This window comes from Glandiceps talaboti, chromosome 12, assembly GCF_964340395.1.
Source record: "Glandiceps talaboti chromosome 12, keGlaTala1.1, whole genome shotgun sequence".
NCBI classification, from domain to species: Eukaryota; Metazoa; Hemichordata; class Enteropneusta; family Spengelidae; genus Glandiceps; species Glandiceps talaboti.
Window position 1 is genome coordinate 14,007,000 of NC_135560.1, and position 24,946 is coordinate 14,031,945.

The following is a 24,946-nucleotide window of genomic DNA, read 5'->3' on the forward strand; positions in this document are numbered from 1 at the left end:
GTAAATTTCCCAATATTGTGAGAAATTGTCAAGAAAAACAGACAAAAAGAACATAAAAACATGCTATTCCTGATTGACTTCCATAATCCAAGACTCTTGTCATGTGTCTCACCTGAATCACTTGTTGCTGATGACGTTTTCGTCGGACATCTTCAAGTGAGGTTTTCACCGTAGTGTATGCCTCTGTAAATGAAGTCACTCCAGTCTTGTTTCTCAGTAGATCTGTTACTTCCTGTGCTAGTGTTTTCAAGTCCCCATCTACAACAATAAATAACCAATCACATCATTAGTCTAACTCTGACTTTACTCTCCCTCACCCTAATTTACATATGATTTACATATAATTTACATATAATTTTGATATTGCCATATTAGGAAGTGCTCATTATTATTCATTGATATCACAAACCCAACATACTATATCTCAAATGCCCTGATTTATTACTCCACTCTAGAAATGTCCTGTTGTCGCTCCAAAAAGTCAACATGACTGACATAATAATTTATCTATGTGTCACTGAGAAAACACAACTCATGATTGCTACCACTAGTCAATATTTGAACATTTCAAATAAATCATTCTGTTGTGACCTCTTTCATACTGAACTGCACTATAAGTGTGCCAACAACTGATTATTGTTGGAACTATAATGACTGTACATACATGGGCCACCCTTTGGGGTGTGTCTTCTAGTCCTTTAGCCTAAAATGGGGTCTGTTTTTTTTTTTTGCGAGCAGAAGAGTCTAACATGGGTTCCACTCTGCATTATTTTTATTTTGCTTGGTCTATCATGATGTTTTTTGTCTACGAAATCATAACTGCCATTAATTGCCCTTAAAATGTTGCCTTCTGAGGGCAAAAAAACATACATTTTGAGACCCATTTTCTTAGTATGGAACTACTACAGATGTATTTTGGTCTAAAATTTGAAGTTCTGAAAAAGTGTAATTGTCTAAAATTAGGTGTTCATTTTTTGATCAAAATAGGTCTGAAATGGGGTTGTGGGTTGGCAGTACTGGCCACACACCCCTACCAGAACACATACTGCCTATATCACCTAACCTGTCTTTTGGTGATATTAGGTGAACTGGTGCTAAGTGTAGGTACAAAGTGAACATCACAGCAACCCTGTATGTCTGTATTGTGAGATGTTAATGTTGTGTATTTACAGTAGTACATACCTGTATGATGGTTAGCATTAAGTTCTTTTTGTACAATCTCAAGTAGAAGTGACAGATATTCCATCAATTGCTGAGTCTCCAGATACACGGCCAGACCAGCCATCCATTTGAGTATACCCATACGTCGACCGTTACCCAAACTACTGTTAGCCCTTTCATACCTTGCAGTCTGTGATAATCTTTTTACTAACCACGTTACATCGACTTCGATAAGTTCTGGTGAATTTTTCCTCTTGTCAAGTATTTTACTCAAACACAACAAATTTTTCACAATCTGTGGATATTGAAATCAAAACACACACAAATGTTACCAACATTCATTCTCTAATCAAGATACTGATGTCCTGGCAATATCCTATGCGCTGAAATGGCTGCAATGGATTGTATGCTCCCTGGGGAGTTGAGGAAGACTAAAGGGCCGTTGTGCCATTCTGATCCGAGCCAGGGGTAATAATTGTAAAGCGCTTTGAGCATGGTTATTTGAGAATTACTATTATTATCCTGCACAATCACTGTAGCCGCAATTTACAGATTTATTTCCATCAAAAACACAACTTATGGTCTAATACAGATCTAAAATACACCCAAGTACCTATTTCAAACAGTTTGACAACAACTCTAGGTGTAGTAACTATAGACCATGACCAAACTCATCCATCAATCTGATAGTCTGTAAGATACAGACATTCGTGCCACGCTGTCAGCCAGCACTCGTGGTTAAGAAGCCTGATAGGGCTGAACAGCATGACTTATCTTACAGTCTAGCAATCTGACTGAACCCCCCCCCCCCCCAACACCCCACCCCCAACACCCCACCCCCCAACACCCCAAACCTACCTGATCAACTAAACCCTTGTTTAGCTGTTTAGAATGAAGCTGTTGACAGAAATCCTTCACCAGTTGACTGATTTCAGCAAGACCAAGATATTTGATTACATCTTCTAGTGACAGTGTGGTAAACAGTTGGCCATATAACTGACTAACACTCAGTCTGACCCAACTGTGATTATGTAGAATATGTTCATGTATATTAGCTGGAGGAAAGAAATGGAGAAACACATACTCTTAGCTTTACATTATGAAAACACTTTTAACAAAATCATAATTACATTTATGTTACTATCACGATAGATTGTCATTTTTGATAATTATGTACTACAAACAACCTTGACTTGTAGTGCGGGGGCATATGGCAGATTTTGGGGTTTTGTGTGAAATTCATGTTAATTTTGGCAATATTTATTTCAATATTAAGGGTAATTTTTGCAGCAATTTCATAAATGATGTAAAATCATGGTTTTTCTGTATATTGATGGCAAATTAAAATATGTGAACTGTACGATTGCTTTATATCTGTATAAATGTACTTTTGGGCATCCTGTAGACTATAAACCTGTAGACTGTTGTATAATTTTGCATTTTAATCACAATATTATAAATTCTGGCTTCTTTATTTGCATATCATTTGCATATTATTTATGATGCTCCCAGTTTATTTGATTTCCTGTATTGTATGATGTTGCTGATTGCTATTCTTTCAAAAATGTACGCCAACCACGAATTATTTCAGTTACTATGAATACTCTTGGTTGGTTTTTATCTTTTAAAGCACTAGTAAGTCCAAACCTTGACTATGCTTCCCCAGTGTCTTCCCCACATATATACGAATAGGGATATTCCATTTTTGGAAAAAGTGTAGCGTAGGATGATTCTGCAGCTTGGTGGCTTGAATTATGAGGACAGTTACGCATATTGAAACTGACAACTTTAGAAACTAGATGAATTGGAGCTGATTTGCTTGAAGTGTATAAACTTTTCCATTTACATATTCTCCTTGATCCAGTTGTATTTTTATCTACTTCGACAACAAGGGGATATAGATTAAAATGATTTAAAGACAGATCCAGATTGGATATAACTAAATATTTTTTCAGTCAACATGTTGTAAACATTTGGAAAAGTTTACCAGAAAGGATTATTGTTATTACTACACCAATTAAAATCATTGTAATTACTTAGTAATTATTTTAATCCAGATTGGATATACGTAAATATTTTTCCAGTCAATATGTCGTAGACATTTGGAACAGTTTACCAGGGTTATTGGAACTACATCAATTAATCATTTAAAGTGTGTATTGATAACACCTCAGTAAAACCTTTGGAAACCTTCAGAATGTTTTACCCCCACTTTTGACCAATTGAAATCTAGAGCAATGGAAAAAGTCAATATGGCAGCTACTTTAGAATGTTTTTGTTATTTGTTCTGTATGCAATTCTCCCTCTATGTTCTGTAGAAATATCACGTTATAAAGTAAATGAATCGTTATTAAAGGCATTTCATGAGTGCTTATTAATTTCCCACTTTGCAATGGTGTCAAAATGAGATAGACTTAGTCATCAAGTTGGCATGTGACTACTTATACCCAGCAATTAAGGTTATTTGTGTATGCGAATTACCAAAAGATGTAGAAGGGTACATTCCATGTTGTTGATGTTGAGGATTTGAATGTCAGATTTTCTTTGAGTACTAAAAAACGTGGAATGACAGCTAACAATGCAATAAAATTTGATTTAAGATACTATTTTCTGGTGGGTTGGTGGTTGGGGTTGGGTGGTACATTAAAATGTGTCTCTGCTGTTACTTTCAACCTTTATTCATGACTGACCAAGATGAAGTTCGTTGCGTAATTGAATGTAAGAGTGCCTTCACGCTGAATAACTAAACGAAATATGTATATATTCATATTGTTCCTTTGAAATATTATAAAAGATATTCTTAAGATACTGAATTTATTACTACATTGTCCTTATTCTATTTTATTTTAGAATTCCGATGAAATAACGTAATCAAATGTAACAGCGGAGAACACGTCTATTCATGTTGTTCCCTTGAATTGACATGTAACTCCAACCAAATAGCTATACTAGTAGAAATGTAGACAATGCATACGACATAATGGCGTGAGTAGTTTTGAATAAAAATAATTGGGTCTATTCACTCGAATACATAACTTTGTATAGTAACGATTCAACTGATGCTATGCTATTGATCAAAAATATGTTTATATCAGATGTAAACTGAATGCCTTCAGTAAAGGCAAAACTTTAGATTGCTGTTCCTTCACGCCTTGCCGAAGGAAAAATTCTGTGCTACCAGACATGATATTGCATATACATTAGTTACTACATCAATTATTGGTTAGGTCCTGCAAGACACATATCACTGTTAATTTAACACCCCTGATTAACATGATCAAAAAATGAAAAATTCCATCATGGGCAAAATTATACAAAAATATTCTTTATCATCAAATTCAACTGCCTGACAATGTATACCTTATCCAGCTATAAAATTGGCATAAATTAAAGTGGCTAAATTGTCCTAAAATATCTCACCAGCAGAACTACTTGCCCATCCATGTGTTAGTCTGGATGCCAATGTGGTGTGAGTGGAGGTGTAAATGGTAACGATACTGTATAAGAACTAAACTATCCATGTGTACACATTTGGTGTACAAGAACCAAGTGAACTTACCCCACAATGTCTATAACTACTTTCCTGTACGTTTTTTAGTGTACAAGAACCAAGTGAACTTATCCCACAATGTCTATAACTACTTTCCTGTATGTTTTTTAGTGTACAAGAACCAAGTGAACTTACCCCACAATGTCTTCATTATTGGTTTGAAGGTTTTACTCTGTAGTATTATAGGACAGTGTTGAAGTATTTTAACAAAACTTGTCAGTAAGTTGAACAATAAATGATCTCCCTCCTTGTCATCAATATCATCCTAAAAATACAAGAATTACAAAATTACTTGACACTTTATCATAATCATAATGGTCTGAGATTAACTCATCACTTTATGAGAATACAATATTTAACAAGTGACCTATCGGTCAGAATAGCTCCGCTGTTGTTTTTTTTGTGTTTTTTTTTTACTTTGGTGACATGTAGAAGTGGTTCAGTTCTTCACTATGCAGTTTTGTTTTAGTGATGTAATAAAGTGGTTACTGGTTTCATATGATGTCTCACTATAAAACACATTTTACACAGAAGTTGGTAATGTATTGTACTTTTATACCATAGTCACCATTTTATAACAAAAATCTACTGTTATGAAAAATTGCACAAAATCTCTGAAAAAAATGACTGGGAAATGCACACAAGAAAAAGAAAAAAGATTTTGAGGTTGGCTATAAATAATTCCAGTGTCTTACAGCTTTAACCCTGGAATATTTTAATGATGAATGAAATAAACTAGGGTCCTAGGGATCTAAAATAATTTTGAGGCAATTTCAATTTCAATTTTCTAACAAATTTACCAAGTCAACAACATTCAACTTGTACTAGTTGTAGTAGATATATATAGGGAAGAAATGTATTAATCGCCATCTTAGTTTCAATACGGCGACAATCCCAAGTACCCGGAAGAGAGTCATTCTTAGCCATACGTAGTCCTGCTTACATGACGGTGCACGAGTCTGTATTACTGACTTGACTCTAAACACGGAGGTTGGAGGGACAATTGTCAGAATTGAGTCCCGGATTACTCCGCATGCAAGCAGGACTAAGCCATACGTGACAGTGGTAACACTCGTTTATGTTCGATTACCTTTCATAAAGACAAGCCATTGAGAATGACATAGTCCCCGCTATGATTGGGTTTTAAGGAATTAGCACTACTCTGATCACGCAACAACACTTGTGAACCTAAATCAAACAGACTTAGATATGTTGTGTCTGCTTGTCGGACATGGAACATGCCTACAACAATAAAGGATTGGTCGGGTATGGGGGATCATATCAATATGAAAATGAATATGCAAATGTATGTCATAGAACACTGTCCTAATACCAACTCTGAATGAGATCTGTTCAAGCATGTCTGAGTTATGGCTTTGGACATGGAAAATTCACAAACAAAATGGCTGCCAGGCAGCCATATTGGATCGTATCATGACGAAAATGGATATGCACATGTATGTCATAGAACACTGTCCTAATACCAACTTCGAATGAGATCTGTTCAAGCATGTGTGAGTTATGGCTTTGGACATGGAAAATTTGCAAACAAAATGGCTGCCAGGCAGCCATATTGGATCGTATCACAATGAAAATGGATATGCACATGTATGTCATAGAACACTGTCCTAATACCAACTTTGAATGAGATCTGTTCAAGCATGTCTAAGTTATGGCTTTGGACATGAAAATTCACAAACAAAATGGCTGCCAGGCGGCCATATTGGATCGTATCATGACAACAATGAATATGCACATATATGCCATAGAACACTGTCCTAATATCAACTCTGAATGAGATCTGTGTGAGCATGTCTGAGTTATGGCTTTAGACAGGGAAAATTCGCAAACAAAATGGCTGCTAGGCGGCCATATTGGATCATATCATAAAACAAATTGACGTGCATATGTATGCCATAGCATGTTGCCCCTGTACCAAGTTTGAAAAAAATCGGTACAGGCATCTCCAAGAAACGGCTGCGGACGGACGGACGGACAGACACACGGACGCACGGACGCACGGACGGACAGACTGAACCCAATCCATAAGTCCCCGTTCCGGACTTCGTCCGCGGGGACTAAAAACACAACGAAATGGTTGAAGTGATCTTTTTTTAAATTTCTTTTCATCACAAAAACAAAATCTGTGTGATCAAAAGTGTTGTAAACTAAACCAGAAAGAATTATCGGACTGGCTAAACTTCCCGTTGAACTGGAGTAAGGCTCGTCTGTAAGGTACGCCGTGACGGGGCGCCCTCAACCATCGGCCGTGTGAGAGGAGGCCGGTGAGGGCGAAACGTCACGACGTATCTTACAGTCTAGAGTAAGGCCGACTCCAAGCCTCGATAGTACGTGAGCAAATCGTCTCAAACTAGCGATACAACTTTCAAAATATAACTTGACATGTCTTCATTTGTTAGAGTTATACAATTCAAGACGGGTTTTCACTCGAAAAAAAACAATTCTGTGAATAATGACATTCTGAACGCAGCGATTTCTCGGACGATGTTAACACTGTAACGTATGGCTGGCAACGACTTGCTTCCGGGTTAGTCCCTCGTGCATCCGGGTACTTGAGATTGTCGCCGTACGGAACTACCACATCGGCAATTTTGACGCTGTAATTTTGCCACCAATATTGATCGTACAAAAACAAAACTCCATAAATGAACCACAAAGTACTTTCCCTTTCAAAATGTGGTAATTTTAGAAAGAGTATTATCGTTTTTATTGACGACTGACTCTGTCAAAAATCGTCCCATACACTTCAGTTCAGGCTAGGCATTCAAACTTGATCATGATGAGGTGCATATACTGGAATGAACCATTCTGTAGGAGGGGTGGATGGAGAATTGGATTTGAAGTTTACAACCCTTTTTCGAACAAATATTTGTCATTTGGGCGCACAATGCGTAGAATTAAGACTATAGCACATATTACATTGCTTGTTTGACGTCAATAGTGTCTTTTGAAAAGTTGCACTTTACCTAAAGTCTCGCGGACTGATTTCCAATATGGCGTCATTATACTCATTAACATATTCATTTTTTTTTCAAATTTCAAAAAAAAAATCATAAAAAATAGAAGAGAAGACGTGCTGACTTGAAATTAACAAATCTAAGTAAGCTACCCTCTGTGCATCAACACACCACATATCAAAGCAATCTGACTTGAAGTTTATGAGGAGTTGATGAAGATGTCATTTTTGGAAAAAAAATCATAAAAAATTGAAAATGGCACAGATCAACTTGGCATGAACAAATCTGAATAGCCTCCCCCCAGGGAACATGCACACCAAATATCGAAGAATTCCGACTGTCACTTTCGGACTAGATAGTGAAAATATAAAAGTTTGACGGACACCTATGATTCACTCTACTCTCTATACCTCAATACCCACCTATACCTAAAGCTACGCTTTCAGCTTTCGCTGACAGCGGAGCTAAAAACATCAAGGTTTGTGTGTAATTTGATATATTATAGAATACCAATGGCAAAAACTAACAGACAGAGAGACAGACAGACAGACAGAGAGACAGACAGACAGACAGACAGACAGACAGACAGACAAACAAACAAACAGACAGACAGACAGACACTCTAACAGCCAGATAAGTTGATAGACAGACAGACAGATTGACCACAAGATGCCAATCTCTCTAATTCAACAGATACACACCCAAGTCTCTGTATATTTATGCCTGACATTCTAATGCAAGAAATACTCACCCCAGTTTCTGTATATTTATCTGGATGTATTTGTTCACACAGAATTGGTAAAACTTCTTTGAGTCTGAACTCAAAATCCTCCTTTTGAACTTCCACAAATAGTCCAATCAACTGACTCGCCAACTGACGATGGGCCAGCTTATCATCTTGTAACCATAGCAATGAAATGGCAAATAATCTGTCTCTACTCTCAGCAGTCAACTATTTGGGGAAACATTGTTACACAAAAAAAAATCATGATTATGGAGGTAAAACTGTAAAATGGTAAGATAGAAAATATACATATTAATAATACTGATAAGGCCCAGCTGTATTACTTTCTACATGTTGGTGATTTCAATACAGGTATGCATAGAGCAATATGAGGCTGTGATCAAAACAAATGTACCACTACAGGAATGGAATGGATGTACAATTTTGACATCCCTTGAATATAAAGTCTTCAACTATTATATACTGCTATGACCATGACTGAGAACATCTTCGATAAATTCTTACTACACTCACCTTGTCTAGGAGTGTCTTCAATGCCAATGCTATCAATTTACGACACTCAGCTGATTCATCATTGACTAACCCTGTTGCCATGGGAACATAAAATAGACCAGCTTTCTCTACCAGTAAATGCTGAATCAGATAAATAGCAAAGATTGTTAAACTGTTATTTTGTACTCCATGTGTTTGGTTTGGAACGACATCAACATTGGACATGACAACTGACATACAAGTAAAAGACAAATAAATAGTACAGAATCGGAATGACAAAATCCGGAGTATGTCGTCCAGTGTGTTTGCTTGCTTGTGGTAAGCAGGAATGAGACAAGTTTCATGCAAAGACATACAATGTAATTAGTATCGCTATCAAAGTATATACACCACAGGAATGCTGGATCCCATAATTCTGTTTATTCATAGAATGCTACACATTATAATGATCTAGTCCGACTGTTATCGATACATATAATACCTTCCACAGATACAAGAAACTGATAAAAATGTTGCCTGAACCTACAACAGAGGCACCCACTGTTGTTATTCTATCAGTTGTATTGTTGTTTTTACCTGAGTTTGTCATTGCATTAAGTCTTTCCTTGGCTCCCTTCATTCAAGCATTAAAATGTACCGGTAATTTTTTGTGGGTTGTAACTATTGTGTCAAAACTTTTATCTCATTGACATTACCTGTGGAAATGTAGTAAAGATAATGGCTAACATCTCTAAAGCTGACTTCCGTCCTTCTTCATAGTCATACGTTAACTGTGCCACATAGAAATCTAGATAGGTATGTATCTTCTTGCCAAGGGGATAGTCTAGCAAGAACTGAGACATCAACTAGACCAGAAAAGAAATTTAGTCAAGAAATTTACAAAAACAAAATTTTATATTATCTGTTCCGTTAGATCAATTTCATTCATATTAAAAATTATTTCTCTGGGGCACCATTTCAGATATCCTAATATTTTCCAAAGGATAGCTAGTTCAAATTTAATAGTAATAATAAGTATTTATTATCAGATTGATCTGTTTGTTTCATTGATTGATTGATTGATTGATTGATTGATTGATTGATTGATTGATTGATTGATTGATTGATTGATTGATTGATTGATTGATTGATTGATTGAGACAAAATTAGAGGTAGAATGTATTGATCTGTCTGATTGGTTCAGAGCAAATCTAGTTGTAGAATGCAACAATCTGTCTGATTGGTTCAAGCCAAATCTAGTTATAGAATGTATTGAGCTGTCTGATTGGTTCAGATCAAATTTAGTTATAGAATGTATTCATCTGTCTGATTGGTTCAGATCAAATCTGATTGTAGAATGTATTCATTTGTCTGATTGGTTCAAACCAAATCTAGTTGTAGAATGTATTGATCTGTCTGATTGGTTTAGACCAAATCTGGTTGTCAACCAGAAATCTTGACTATTACATATGTTAATGCTAAAATGCAGGAGTGAATCATAGAAATATTCTTTACACATGAAAACTCTCAGACACGGTTGGAACGTCATAATTACCTGTCTACACTGTGCACGTATATTACTAGCACTGGATGTAATAGACAATTCTGCAACTTTCTTCATAACTGTATCCATTTCATTGCATTGTAACTTCCTGGATAAAATTGCCTGAATGATGATAAAATAAAGTAATGAACTTTCAATTCAAGACATCACTTACTGAATCAATCAGGTATTTGAGGTATCACCATTATAAAATTTAATGTTGCTTATTTGTCAAAATTGTAAATTGATACATATTTCTCAAAGTTGGATCTATTTGTGTCTAGGTAAGATGGGATTATTCTTGGGCTGGTGCCCAGGTCTTGTATTGTGTTAATAGTATTGCTCTATATACTTTGAGTGGGTTAGAACAGGTTGTTGCCATCCTGGATTTTGCGGGTTGAGTCTGGCTTTAGTTTGGTGCTATTCTGGGTTGTTTGGAATATGGATGGGTTGCTTTTATGGAACTTAATTTCAAGACTGGGAAAGCTGTTGACTGTTTGGTGTTTGTCTGGGATGAGGAGAGTTGGTGTTGGTCTGGGATGAGGAGCGTTGGTGTTTGTGTGGGGTAAGGAGGGTTGGTGTTTGTTTGGGTTAAGGAGGGTTGGTGTTTGTGTGGGATAAGGAGGGTTGGTGTTTGTGTGGGATAAGGAGGGTTGGTGTTTGTCTGGGATGAGGAGCATTGGTGTTTGTTTGGGATAGGGAGGGTTGGTGTGTGTGTGGGATGAGGAGGGTTGGTGTTTGTTTGGGATGAGGAGTGTGTGTGGGATAAGGAGGGTTGGTGTTTGTTTGGGATGAGGAGGGTTGGTGTTTGTGTGGGATAAGGAGGGTTGGTCTTTGTGTGGGATGAGGAGGGTTGGTGTTTGGCTGGGATAAGGTTGGGCTTTTGTATGGTACTTACTTTCAACAATGGGAATGCCGTTGACTGCTTGGCATTGTCATAGATGTCTTCCTCCACAAAACTTAACAACACATGTAACTGATCATCGGTCACCTGGTAATCTTGCATTGTCTTCAAAAACACTGTCATCGTCTGCAAAATCATAACCAAATTATCTTAGATACATCATTACATGTTAATGTCCACAAATCCACACATAGCCAAGAGTTAGAAGAAGTAGAGAGTACATTGGTCACAGCTTCTCAATAGTGAAGCATCTACATTTTTTGCATAATACAGACCATGGGGGTTTTCTTCTTTCAATCACTTCCAGTCAAAAACTTGCCGGTAATTATCACAAAACATAAAATGTGCAGATATCTATGCTTTACTAACCTTAAAAGTCCACTGGACAAGTTGTAACCCATCTCCTTTAGGAGTACCACTTCTTGCATGTGTCTTCAGCAGCTGAAATAGCAACCCTGCTAACCTGGCGGCATTGGTACTGAGTTGTGGTAGGGAGAACTGTAGAAGGCGACTTAGACACTGTATTGAACTGGTAGTAACCTAGTAGAGATGACAAAAACGAGCCATTTCAATTGTTCATCTGAAGTTACGACGGAAAGTGAAAGGCCTAGTCCAGATAAGGATTAAAATTTAGTTTGAAAAAAAAATTAGTTTTCTGGCAGAGTTACAGAAAAAAAGTTGGTCAGAAAAAAATTACAATTCTTTGTAATCCTTATGGCTGCACTGATAAGATAGCACTACCGTGTAATATGAGAACTTGGGATTGAATCATCGGCCTTTAAAAGGCATGGCTGAGTGAAAGTTGAAAATTAGTCTATTGTAGTGTACTTTGATAAGAAGACCCAGCCACACAACCACCATAAATGTCAGAAGTATACACAACTGCACACACAAGACACATGGTATATTGAGAATTAAGAATTCCAAAAAAATTACTTTTTATCACATCCTCAAAATGTCTAGTGTTACGCGATAACTTTCACAAGTTTGTCTAATTATCAGTGAAAAAATTATTTCGGTTTATAACTCTACATCAAAGTAGATAGTTGTACGCATATGATATTCAACATAGCCAAGGAAAGGAGTGCTCAAGCTTTGCAAACAAATGGATTTGTTATTTTTTAATGACATAAATTGAACAAAATATATAGGTCTTCCACAGAAAAACCCTGACAACGTATGTCTAAATCATTTTATGGTTTTAATAACTTACTTTAATATATCTAGACTGTGTACTGTCCACTAACAATGGTAGAAGTGGGTCTAACATTGCTAGGTGATCAGTGTCCAATGCTGTCAGGTGACTTCTTTTTATCAGCATAAACAGCAGCTAAAATACCAAACAAACAAACAAACAAACAAACAAACAAACATGAAAGATATGCCTGCAATAATTTATCTGAAAATATGCATATTTTTCGTTTCTTTCTGTATGTGAGTCAACACTTATTTCAATCACTGAGCTGTTCAGGAACTGGCTCAGAAACTTATATACATCATGTTGTGAGTTGTACTTTCAAAAGATGGACTAGACTAGACATCTCTTTTTCAATATAATGCATCCATTGATATTTCATGATTTTTGAGATAAAAATTGGTGAAATACATTATGAAATTCGAAACAATTTTCATCATTATGATATTCAACACAAAAATTCGAAAGATTCAAAATGAATTTGTGGTTATTTTTTTTTTAAATTGAAAAAAAAAAATGATATCAGCAAATATATGGTCTGGATGCCAACATGGTATCGAATCATCGCTAACAGTACACTCGTCTGGTGAGCTATACGGTGGGTCAAGAGATCTTTAGATTCAAACACAATGGCTAGCCTCCGGACTATGTCGAATCTCAGGTTAGTGGTCTGAGGTCAAATATAACATGAATAGAACATGAGAGAAATGCTTTGTAAAGACTGTGTATGGAACAATAGAACATGACAACAGTGGCCCATACATAGAATATAATTAAACCAAACAAGGAGTGGCATGTGTTATTTATTTGTTTAGTTTCTTTTGCTGTCAACATTCTAACTACATGTCAAAACTTGTTTCTTTGTGTTTGTCTGTTTTCTTCTTGGGTACCCTTCATATACAGATGACGAAACATACCAGTATTAACCAAACTCCACTAGTATATGTTGGTTAGTAAAACTTATTGTTGGAAGGCAGCGATCACCCGGAACAAAACAAATGACACAAGCCAATGGAAACCAAGGTTAATAAAAACATCTAGCTCCTTTTCACCACTGCAGATTTTAATCAGATTGCAGTAAACCAAACTCTACTAGTACATGTTAGTTAGTAAACTATACCTGTAAAACAAACTATACTAGTATGTGTTGGTTAGTAACACGTACCTGTAAACCAAATTCTACTAGTACATGTAGGTTGGTCTTCCTCTGTACAGCAGACTTTGGACCCTTTTTCTGTGTTGTCTTGTCTAAAAGTAAAATATCAACTCTCTCAAATGGATTCTTCTCTTTCTTCATTGAATCTCTGTTATAATAGCAATCAATAAATAATACATTAGCTACACTGCCATAGTTTTAGTTGTCCTTTTCGAGTAAAATTCTTTTTTGAGATATCAATCAATCAATCAATCAATCAATCAATCAATCAATCAATCAATCAAAAGAATTCATATAGTGCCAAAATCCAATATGTAATTCAATATCCAATAATGTTCTATGGCGCTGAACCGGAAAGATAGTAGATCATTGTAAAAAGTTACAAAGCTCTTGCAAACAGATATGTCTTGATGTCCTTCTTGAATTTATCGACAGTTGATGAAGAACGAAGTTCGAGTGGTATACTGCTCCATAAGACCGGCACTGCTCGTGAGACCGCACACTCACTGTTTGACTTTCTATTACAATGGGGCACATCAGGTAGACATGAGATATGTTATGTGTATGGTTTTGTTTTTTTTAATTTATGAGTATGCTACTGTCTGTGGTACAATAAACTAGACAGATATACTTGAGAACGTGCATTTAATTTTCATGTTGCCATGGTAACAACAATATGCCTATCATGATGTATCTTAGCAATTCTACAACTATTTTTGCTGTTGAACAGAAATGGTTGTGATCAGAATATTGTTTAATCAGTGGTGGGCTGGCTATCAATATCAGTATGGCTTGACAAGAACAGTTTTATGACCTCTTTACATATATTGCATGAAATGCCAGGGAAACTTGAAATTCATCTGTGAAGGTCAGCAAGAGGCCATAAAACTGTTCTTACCAAATGATGGAATGTTTATACAAGTCTCTGTACTTCCAACATGCTGTGCCAAGTATTATTAATCCAATTCTGAATCAGTTGTTTACTTTCCCTGTTTGTAACAAGTTCTCTGTTTGTAAATGCTTGCCTGATGTTGGTTGTACAAAATTATTTTCATTACTGAACTACTTCTACTTACTCTTTCTTATCAATCATAATAGGTAGTGTCTGTGTAATTATACCATGTATAAATATCACCAAATCTTGACTTTTTAGTCCTTGGTTTTCCAACAAACCAAGAATCAGTCTCCGTAGGACATCCTCCACTTTGTGCACAGTTTTATGAACGTGTGTACTTTCTAGAACCTATGAATACAATGAGAGAAGTAAGAAATCCATCGTTTCAAACCGTCTTCCAAATTGGTGCACATGCATATTGTTGGTATTTGCACTGTGGTAAAAAATATGGAAAATATACAACTGCTGACATCAGACCGTGGACAAACAGAACTTGTTACAAACAGGGAAAGTAAACAACTGAATTGGATTAATAACACTTGGCACAGCATGTTGGAAGAGCAGAGAATTATATTATATTCCATCATTTGATAAGAACAGTTGTATGACCATTTTACATATTAGCTCCTGTTCACAAACAAATTTCCAGTTCCTCTGGCATTTCCTGTACATGTAAAGAGGCCATAAAACTGTTCTTACCAAACCATGGTGTGTAATACAAGTCTCTGCTGTTCCAACATGCAGAGTCAAGTGTTATTAATCCAATTCAATTGTTTACTTTCCCTGTTTGTAAAAGGTTCTGTTTGTAAATGGTCTGATGTCAGCAGTTGTATGCCTCAAATGAACATGTGCATTTTGATATGAATAATGTACCATATATACAGTTATATTGTATATTTTTACTAGTATGAAATTTTCAGTTCTGGATAAATGTACATGTATGTATCTAATAAATCACAGAACCAAATAACTTAAATGCCATGCTTGTTTTCTGTAGCACTTTCACTCAATTTGCTAGTGAGAGTACAGCCTTCACAAAGCACTGGAAATACCACAACTACCAACATTGACCACTCATTCACAGTATGAGTATGCAGCCACTTTATGCAATGTTGTGGGAATCTAACAGACTAGCATCATTTGTAAAACAGAAGAACTGTTTGTTGGGTCCTCAGAAGATGAAGATCGAAATACATTGATGATGAAATATTGAGAAAGTGTAAAAAAAAAAAGTATAAAAAGTCATTAACATTAACACAAGATGAAATATTGCAAAATAGCGATGGCACATTACCATGAAGCACAATTCCATTTACAAAATACTTATTTCCTTATCTTTTTCATACACATAAATATTAAATAATATGACATTTCTAAATTTTCAATTTGAAAGTAGAAAGTTTGGGAATAAAAGAATTTCAAATAATGTTGCACGCAATGTTCACACTCAACTCCAGAGGGCGCACTTCAAAAATCTGTGCAATTTTGATGACAGGTCAGGAACTGCATGAAATTTACATAACTTAGCATAAAATTCTACTCACCCCTTTGAAGGTACTGATAACTTTAGAGAGATGTTCAGCTGAGATGTACTTGCCAATAATTTGATAGATTTCAAAACTTTTACTGCTCTGAGCTTCACGTAGTTTTCTGGTTATACCGGCCACTTCCTTTTCTACAGCCACTTCACCAAACAGTTCCTCATTGCAAACCTGATGACATCAAGACACAGTCAGTTTGTACAATAAAACGTTGATAAAACTTCAAACACATTTCTAAGCAATGCTAACCACATATTCATTACTTAGGTTGCACCCATCCATCTGGGACAATTCTTGGACAGAGTTTACTGCACAACCAGTGACTGGCAAGTATTTGCAAACAAAACTTTTCACAGGGAAAGTAAACAAATGAACTGGTTTAATAACACTTGGCACAGTATGCTGGAACTGTAGAGACTTTCATCACATTTCAAGGTTTGGTAAGAACAGTTTTATGGCCATTTTACATAACAGCTCACATTCACAAACAGTTCCCTTGGACTTTCATGTACATATGAAGAGACCTTAAAACTGTTCACATCAAACCATGAACTGTAATACAAGTCTCTGTACTTCCAACGTGCTGTGCCAAGTGTTAGTAATCCAATTCAAAAATTTCCTTTCCCTGTTTGTAACAAGTTTCATTTGTCAATGCTTGCCTGTCACTGGTTGTACTTATCAGAGTGTAGGTTAAATTTTACACGGCTGTACTTTCTTTAAATTTGTATTTGCCTCAGGATTACAATTCTTAAACTTTTGTTGTTACTTTAGTCTAAGAGACTTCAAATCCTTCCCAGTTAAAAATCATGCAAGAAAATCAGGGGTCACCATGCATACTTTCATGACAGAGATAAAAATCACATTAAAATTATATCATTTCAAATCCAATATGGCCACTGAATACTGTGTTATCAAACGTTACAGAAAATAAAAGGTTGCCATTTCCTTGTAACAAAGACATGGAAAATCCAAATTTCTTTACTATTTTGAAAAGGCCAGGAACAAGCTCTAGCTAGACTGTAAGATAAATCATGCTGTTCCACCCTTAGCAGCCTGCTCTATCAATATGTATGTACATTTGTATTGATAGGGATTGACTGATGTGTGAGGGCGCTACATCATAGCATACCATATAGACGAAGCAGATGCTTGCACATGGCAACATCTGGAGAGCTTTTAAGAACATGGGAAATTAGTCTCATCCTACCATACAATCATCAAATAACAACACATCTCTTGCTAGTGTTTTAATATTTTAAAAAACCCCAAAATATTTACCGCTATCAGGTTGTCTATACACTGGTCCAAGTCACCATGATTCAAGGTGTCATTAATACCTTGTAACATTGCATGGATGGTGTAACTTAAAACATGTTTCTGAAAATAAAACACAGAAATAGTTTAATGAGAAATCACACTTTACATGATTTACAGTATATGCTAATAAAATATGACATGAAAAGTGACCTTTGAACTTTGGCCTAAACATTGGGTGCATTGAGTTTGGATGTAAAAATAATGAACAGCAAGAAAATAAGTAAACACATTTGAACTGAGATTCTGACATAAATATCTGCAAATTAATTTTTACGAGGGTAGCAAAGGTGAGGGAGGACAAAATGTATGCTGAAGTTCTGTAATAACCTGATACCCCCTAGTCAAAGTATGCTGAAGTTCTATAATTACCTGATACCCCCAGTCAATGAATGCTGAAGTTCTATAATTACTTGATACCCCCCAGTCAATGAATGCTGAAGTTCTGTAATAACCTGATACCCCCCAGTCAATGAATGCTGAAGTTCTATAATTACTTGATACCCCCCAGTCAATGAATGCTGAAGTTCTATAATAACCTGATACCCCCTAGTCAATGAATGCTGAAGTTCTATAATAACCTGATACCCCCTAGTCAATGAATGCTGAAGTTCTGTAATAACCTGATACCCCCTAGTCAATGAATGCTGAAGTTTTGTAATAACCTGATACCCCCTAGTCAATGAATGCTGAAGTTCTGTAATTACCTGATACCCCCTAGTCAATGAATGCTGAAGTTCTGTAATTACTTGATACCCCTAGTCAATGTATGCTAAAGTTCTATAATTACCTGATACCCCCTAGTCAATGTATGCTGGAGTTCTATAATCACGGTCTTGAAATACCGAGTTCCTAAGTATGACATGATCTTGATCAGTGTTGTTCGGCTCGCTTCTCTGATGTCACTGGCCCTGCTTTTTAGAGAGTGGCACACTTTCATGATGACTCTGTTGGTATAATAAATAATAGTCAAATAAAAGTTATGATATTAGACACTATACATTAACATAGTACTCAATACACAAGTATCATGCACAAGCCATTTAGAACAAGAAATATGGAATGTATATGCTGGTTGTTCTACATTATGAGAACGTGCGTCTATGTCACGACAATGCATGTCTACATCACTGTTCTGCTGTATTCGAAATATGAGTCAAAACATTCAAAACTTTCATTGCTTTCCCCGATTTTTCCTTGATATTACTGGCTCTGGTATAATTATGCTATTCTCCAATATGTTACTTCATTCAGCTGGAAAATACTCGTGACCCAAGGTTTTGTCACCACTCGTCTAGTGACTCGTAGTGACAAAGGCCCCTTAGGTCACTCATATTTTCCTTGGCTGAACGAAGAAAAATATTGGGGGATTAATGTCTAATAATGTCATATACAAACAACAATGTTTTCTACAAAATGATATGACTCAAGGATCATGTGTGTATCATCGGGTTCTAGTTCCCTTTGTTGTACTCTTATTATTGTGTTGGCCTGACCCCCTAATCTCAGACTACCAAACTTGGTGGTCTGGGCCTTAACCCACTATCTTCTGAGCGATAACAACAAATTGAAGAAACATGTCTGACTAGTAACATATCTTACTCACAGGCATGCTAACAATACTGAGTACATATAATGCATTGGAACAAAACATTGCATGCTAAAGCTATTCAAATTTAACAAATCCACTAATATATGTGTAACACTAATATGGACTTATACATGTATATCACAACATTGTAAGCAAAAGTTTATAGAGGAAGGTATTCTGCACTCTTGAGCTCTGCTCTGATTAGGCACCCTAAAAATCTTCTATATTATTATTATTTTTTTTTGAAAAGTGAAACCTTGTTTCGGTTTCGGCTTACTCAGTAATACGGATGCACATGTAATTTCCCCTATCATGCAAACAGACAGGGATTCCATTCAATAAATTGATGGCTATATGTGTCAGCCATGTACGTAGATGTGGAAAATTTGTCAAACTGTGCATAAATTGTGTAATGGCTGTTCATTTAATTTTGTTTTATTTATGGATATTTTTTCTCTTAAATAAACATACATAAAAAATTAATAAAATAATAGGGACATATGTAAAGTGTCTGTTTATTGTAGATGATACAAATCTGATTTAAGTTAGGGAGTCTAACCCTATTGTTATCCCTAACCTATCAGAAACCTAACTCCCTAGCTTGATTACAAATGTGTATGTATTGTACAGTTCATCCACGCTTCTACATTCGTGCCTATACGTACCTTGATAAATGTTGATTACAGACAGCTGGAGGTAAGGCCATCAGTAACCGGACCATAGCTACGGCCAGAGGTATTCTCACTATCTCGTTGTCAGCAGCGATGTTTCGGCGGACTGAACGATGTTCATCATCACTCTGAGTCTGTAACAAACAATATTGTACACGCGTCATGTTTGTTGACGACGTTTGCAAATAATCAGAAAACAGTTACGACATTCATGGTTGAGAAATTTGATCTTAATATTAACAAGACTTACCTTTTGTGTCAGAAGTTTGTTTAGTTTAGGTAAAATGTTGTCAACGATCACATGGTATTTCATCTCATCTTCTGCAGATGTGTCTGGAATAAGAAAAAGCATCATGATGATGTTAAAGACGAGACAGGGGTGTAAAAGGCCCCCTAACTTCGTGGGGGTTATTGTCTAACTGGAATGCATACAGTGAACAACACAGTGATTCCTTTATAAAAATCCATGACAACACTGAGCAGCTGGTGATTTTGGTAATAAACTTGGTATGTGTGGATGTGTGTGAATGTCTAGGGAATGTGTGTTGTTACATGTTTTATACATGGTATATACAATTTTGAACGATGATCAGACTGGGGCTGGCTCGTTACTCGTATTGAAAAGCCGATACTATTCATTACTCTTAATTATTCAAGATTAGGACATCAGGGTGCTAACAACCACTACACGGGTGGCCAGCTCCTACTTTAAAATCAATCTCATTCGTCAATGAGCAACGCTGATTGATTATTGCCTGATATTTTACAAAACTCGATCATGACATGATGATTCACATTGTAATACTTCATCAACCATATTCAAATATTCTGGGGAACACTATGTTTTGTTAGGGCGCCCTCACACAATGATTTCTCTGTAAATAACCACAAAGTAGATAACAAGAATATGACACATTGGATGTTATTGTTCAAAATAATATTGTAAGGGAAATATTTATTTTTATGGACATTCTTGCATGATCAGTTAAAGCATTGCAAGTCCAATTAACACTGTACCTGTATTAACATTGTCTTCATCACCATTACTGTCACCAACACCAGACTTCTCGTTATTCACTTTGTAACTTGCCAAGTTGAAATGAAAGCCATCGAGTATCACCATTAACAATCTACAGTGGAAATACAGAAAGTCTCACATGAAATCAAACATGGCAAACACAAAAATATGTATATCGGTACTAGTATATAAGCCATGGAAGCCTACAAAATAATTAGAGATGTTATTCCCCAATATTTTTCTACGTTCAGACAAGGAAAATATGAGTGACCTAAGGAGGCTTTGTCACTACTCGTCTAGTGACTCATAGCGACAAAATAATTAGGTCATGAGTATTATGTGGCTGAATGAAGACAAATATTGGAGATTACCATAATTATACCAACACCAGTAATATCAAAGAAAAAAATTAGGGAAAGTAATGACAATTTTGAATGTTTTGACTTGTTTAGAACACAGCAGAACCAGTGACGTAGATTAGCATTGTCATGACATAGATGCACATTGTTGTGACGTAGAACGAACAGAGTTTATATTCCATTTTTTTGTTCAACTTGGCTTTAATATGCATGGTAAAAGTAATAAAACATTCCTTCAAATCCCAAACCTTATAGTTTAAATAGAGTACATATACTATAACAAAAAGTTCATTATAACAAACATTTTCATCTCCTGATGCGTTCATTATATCGAGGTTAGATTATGAGTTCATAATAAGGAGGTTACTACGTACCTTGATTAAGTGAAAAATAAAAGGAAAAAAAATTTAGAAAAACAAAATTAATAACCACTTACTTGACAGTAATCTTCTGTTGTTGTGTTTCCTTTAAAAGCAAACCAAGATATTGTTGTAAGAGTTTTACATATGGTTGCCATGGTAAACACTTAGCGATGGCCCCCACTGCTGCTGTGGCATCCATAACAAGTTGTAGATTCTTACTGAGGTTGTCGTCAAAGATAATACTGGTTGCTGTTGGTAACAGAAAGGACTTCAAACTGTAGGAATGTAACTGATTCTGTTCACACTTCTGAACTAGTAAACGAAGCGCCTTCATTTGACGATGATGCTGTGAAATAAAATAGTTTGTTTAGGATGGTGTATACATCAACAAAACATGGGTATGCTACAACTGCTGACATCAGACCGTGAACGACTGGAACCTGTTACAAACAGGGAAAGTAAATAAATGAATTGGATTAATAACACTTGGCACAGCATGTTGGAATGGCAGACACTTGTATTACAAACCGTGGTTTGAGAAGAACAGTTTTATGGCCTTTAAATGTGTACGTGAAATGCCAGGGGAACTTCTAATTTGTTTGTGAATGCAAACTATTACGTAAAGAGGCCATAAAACTGTTCTTATCAAATGATGGAATGTACTACAAGTTTCTGTACTTCCAATTCAGTTGTTTACTTTTCTTGTTTGTAACAAGTTTCGTTCGTCCACGGTCTGATGTCTGATGTCTGATGTCAGCAGTTGTACAGGTTGAACTTAACACACACACAAAAATCATCTACAATAACTAATGGATTTTGGGTGCCAGTAAAATGACATGAAAATGACTGTAAAACTACTAAACACTTTGACATTAGATTTTAATAGTAAATGAAATACATAAAGACACACTCATGTTTTTTTCAGAGTTTTCTGTCTGTACATATTTCATCAACATCAACATCAGCAAATGGACAAATACTTAAAATTGCTTTTTTTTACCCACATGGTCAAAAAGAAATAAAAGGTAATAAGGTTGTATTTGGTATTTATTTGGATTTTTATTTCATAAAATAATTTTATCATAGCTTCCTACTTGAAAAATTAATTTGAAACAACATTGACCATGTCTGTGTATGTGACTATACATTGCAAAAAGCTCAAAAAACGTATAAAATAGTTTGTTGTTGTACCAATCTGATTAAAATCCGATGTAGATGTCGGCTAATCATACATTGCTATTTTACCCTCGTGAGGCAGTGATCAGGCTAAAAACGTAAACATGTACTACGAAGGTCAAAGGTAAAATAGCAATGAATGATTAGCCAACATCTACATCGGATTTTAATCAGATTGGTTGTTGTACTTACAATAACAAACATTATACACATTTATCAGTCTCTTTGCAATTTATAAAGTTACAAACACAGACTTGGTCAGTGTTGTTTCACATTAATTTTTCAAGTAGGAAGCCATTATAAAATTGTTTTATAAATTAAAAATCCAAAATAAATATCCAATCTTCATCCATATGGTCACTTTAACCAGAAATCTACAGTAGTAGCTATGTATGGTAACAACATCTTACATCAACTGTAAGCGTTCTATGTCAACATACATAGCAAATGTTTTGATTTTTAGAGAGAGGGCACACAAAAAGTACTCCAATTACTAGACAGTAAAACACTCTCTTTTCAAACATATTACAGATGTACAAAATGACTGCAATCTGGATGTCAATCCTTACCTGTAAATGTTTAATATTCTCAAAGAAGTCCCTATCTATGTTGTCGTCTCGTAGAACTTTCAAATCTTCAAACTTCTTGTTATCAGGGAAGGTTTTCACTAGCTGAGTTAGAAGTCCTATGTACTCGTGTCTAATTATCTGTATGTAAAACAAACAAACAAAAAACTGAGTTAGCCTATGCATTCATTTCTTATTACTAATTGTAAGACAGACAGACAAACAAACAAACAAACAAACAAACAAACAATATCACATTCACATTCAAACAACCTGTGTGAAAATCAGTGTCCCACTATTTTAGCAACAAAAAAACCGTTGGAGTCATTTCACAAGAAAGTCAATATGTTGACTATTGGAATTTCAGTTTAATTTCCATTTTTCAAAAAAACTCTGTGAGCAAATTGAATTTTGCTAGAGGTGATAACAAATTTTAGGACTCTGGACAACTTGTATGAGGATTTGAATGATGACACTGAGCCATCTTCTTTATCATGTAACATCACCTATAAAGCACAGACATATTTCTGCAAGCAGAGCGGTATATCACAGTACTGTCTGTATATGTACATATTTTTCAAATACGAGTACATCTGACTTCTTAAGGGTCACATCTTTATGACATAATATATCATATACCGCATGCAAGCCAAGTTGTAGATGTTCAAACACGAAATATAGAATTTATATCATGACTGCTCTACATCACAGCAACACACATCTACACAATTGGGTCTCAAAATATGAGAGAAAATTCTGACTATTTCCCCATTTTTTTCTTAGAATAAGTTTGCTCAGGTATGATTATAATATTCCCCAACATTTATCTTCATTTAGCTGGAAACTGTTCTGACCTTAAGTGTTTTCATAATTTTGTGTCTTTCACTAGAGTTAACAAGGCCCCTTAAGTCACTCATATTTTCTTGGCTAAACAAAACAGAAAAACATTGAGGAGTAATACTGCACAAACGCATACATTACCTCAGATTTGTTACTGAGTCCATCTATCATGGCTGGCAATATCATCTGATTAATACAAACATCAAATGCCTTGCTAGAACCTTTACCAGAATCATCACTGAGTTTCTGTATCAGTGTATCCAATATGTTGACAGCATTATCACGCAAAGACATGTCATCAATCTAAAAAAAAAGATACACAAAACAAGATTATCATGCAAGAAGTATGTGATTTTCATACAAGAATGACAATTCATGTAGTTTCATGAGAGATTTTCTGAAAAAAAAAACTTTTTTTATTTTTTGACAAGAAAACTGCAACAATAAGAAAAATTGGCACCAAGAATTTTGTTCATGATATGAGGAAGTCACTCAGTAAAAAAAAATTCACTAATTTTTATTGGCGTCTTATTTTCACACACCTAGCAAACAACATTCAGTCATTTGCTATTCACTCTACCCATGGACCATACCTCTATAGAACTCACTACCACCAAGATGTACAAAAGCGGCAAAAGATGTGGCTACTTTTAAATCACTACTAAAATTTGAAAAATTGACTTGGCAATTTGTTTTTTATGGCGTTTTGTACAATAGCTGACAAGACAAGACATTTGTCGACTATCTCTACCCTATTTCAGAATTGTGAACTTATACATTTTCTCATTCAATTTTATTTGAGAACTGACTGAAATAAATGGACACCGAAATGGACTCACTACCACTAGTAAATGCCGAGAGATGAAAGATACTAGTAGTTGAAGGACACTTTGCTTACAAAGGAGACACA

General features: G+C 35.6%; 1 protein-coding gene across 1 annotated transcript in view; it reads right to left on the reverse strand.

The window, feature by feature from the left end:
- The window catches only part of LOC144442972 (small subunit processome component 20 homolog), a 54,908-nt gene that overhangs the window by 2,104 nt on the left and 27,858 nt on the right, over nucleotides 1-24,946 (reverse strand). Inside the window, exons 34-55 of the mRNA XM_078132346.1 lie at nucleotides 24,178-24,339; nucleotides 23,200-23,337; nucleotides 21,529-21,800; nucleotides 20,733-20,845; nucleotides 19,966-20,048; nucleotides 19,710-19,849; nucleotides 18,244-18,400; nucleotides 17,418-17,516; nucleotides 16,143-16,310; nucleotides 14,780-14,946; nucleotides 13,713-13,851; nucleotides 12,566-12,682; nucleotides 11,722-11,892; nucleotides 11,347-11,478; nucleotides 10,461-10,571; nucleotides 9,622-9,771; nucleotides 8,948-9,067; nucleotides 8,441-8,641; nucleotides 4,847-4,976; nucleotides 2,020-2,216; nucleotides 1,183-1,456; nucleotides 113-258 (exon numbers count right to left, since the gene is read on the reverse strand). Of these exons, the coding sequence (XP_077988472.1) occupies nucleotides 113-258; nucleotides 1,183-1,456; nucleotides 2,020-2,216; nucleotides 4,847-4,976; nucleotides 8,441-8,641; nucleotides 8,948-9,067; nucleotides 9,622-9,771; nucleotides 10,461-10,571; nucleotides 11,347-11,478; nucleotides 11,722-11,892; nucleotides 12,566-12,682; nucleotides 13,713-13,851; nucleotides 14,780-14,946; nucleotides 16,143-16,310; nucleotides 17,418-17,516; nucleotides 18,244-18,400; nucleotides 19,710-19,849; nucleotides 19,966-20,048; nucleotides 20,733-20,845; nucleotides 21,529-21,800; nucleotides 23,200-23,337; nucleotides 24,178-24,339 (3,387 nt within the window). The remainder of the gene's footprint in view (nucleotides 1-112; nucleotides 259-1,182; nucleotides 1,457-2,019; nucleotides 2,217-4,846; nucleotides 4,977-8,440; nucleotides 8,642-8,947; nucleotides 9,068-9,621; nucleotides 9,772-10,460; nucleotides 10,572-11,346; nucleotides 11,479-11,721; nucleotides 11,893-12,565; nucleotides 12,683-13,712; nucleotides 13,852-14,779; nucleotides 14,947-16,142; nucleotides 16,311-17,417; nucleotides 17,517-18,243; nucleotides 18,401-19,709; nucleotides 19,850-19,965; nucleotides 20,049-20,732; nucleotides 20,846-21,528; nucleotides 21,801-23,199; nucleotides 23,338-24,177; nucleotides 24,340-24,946) is intronic.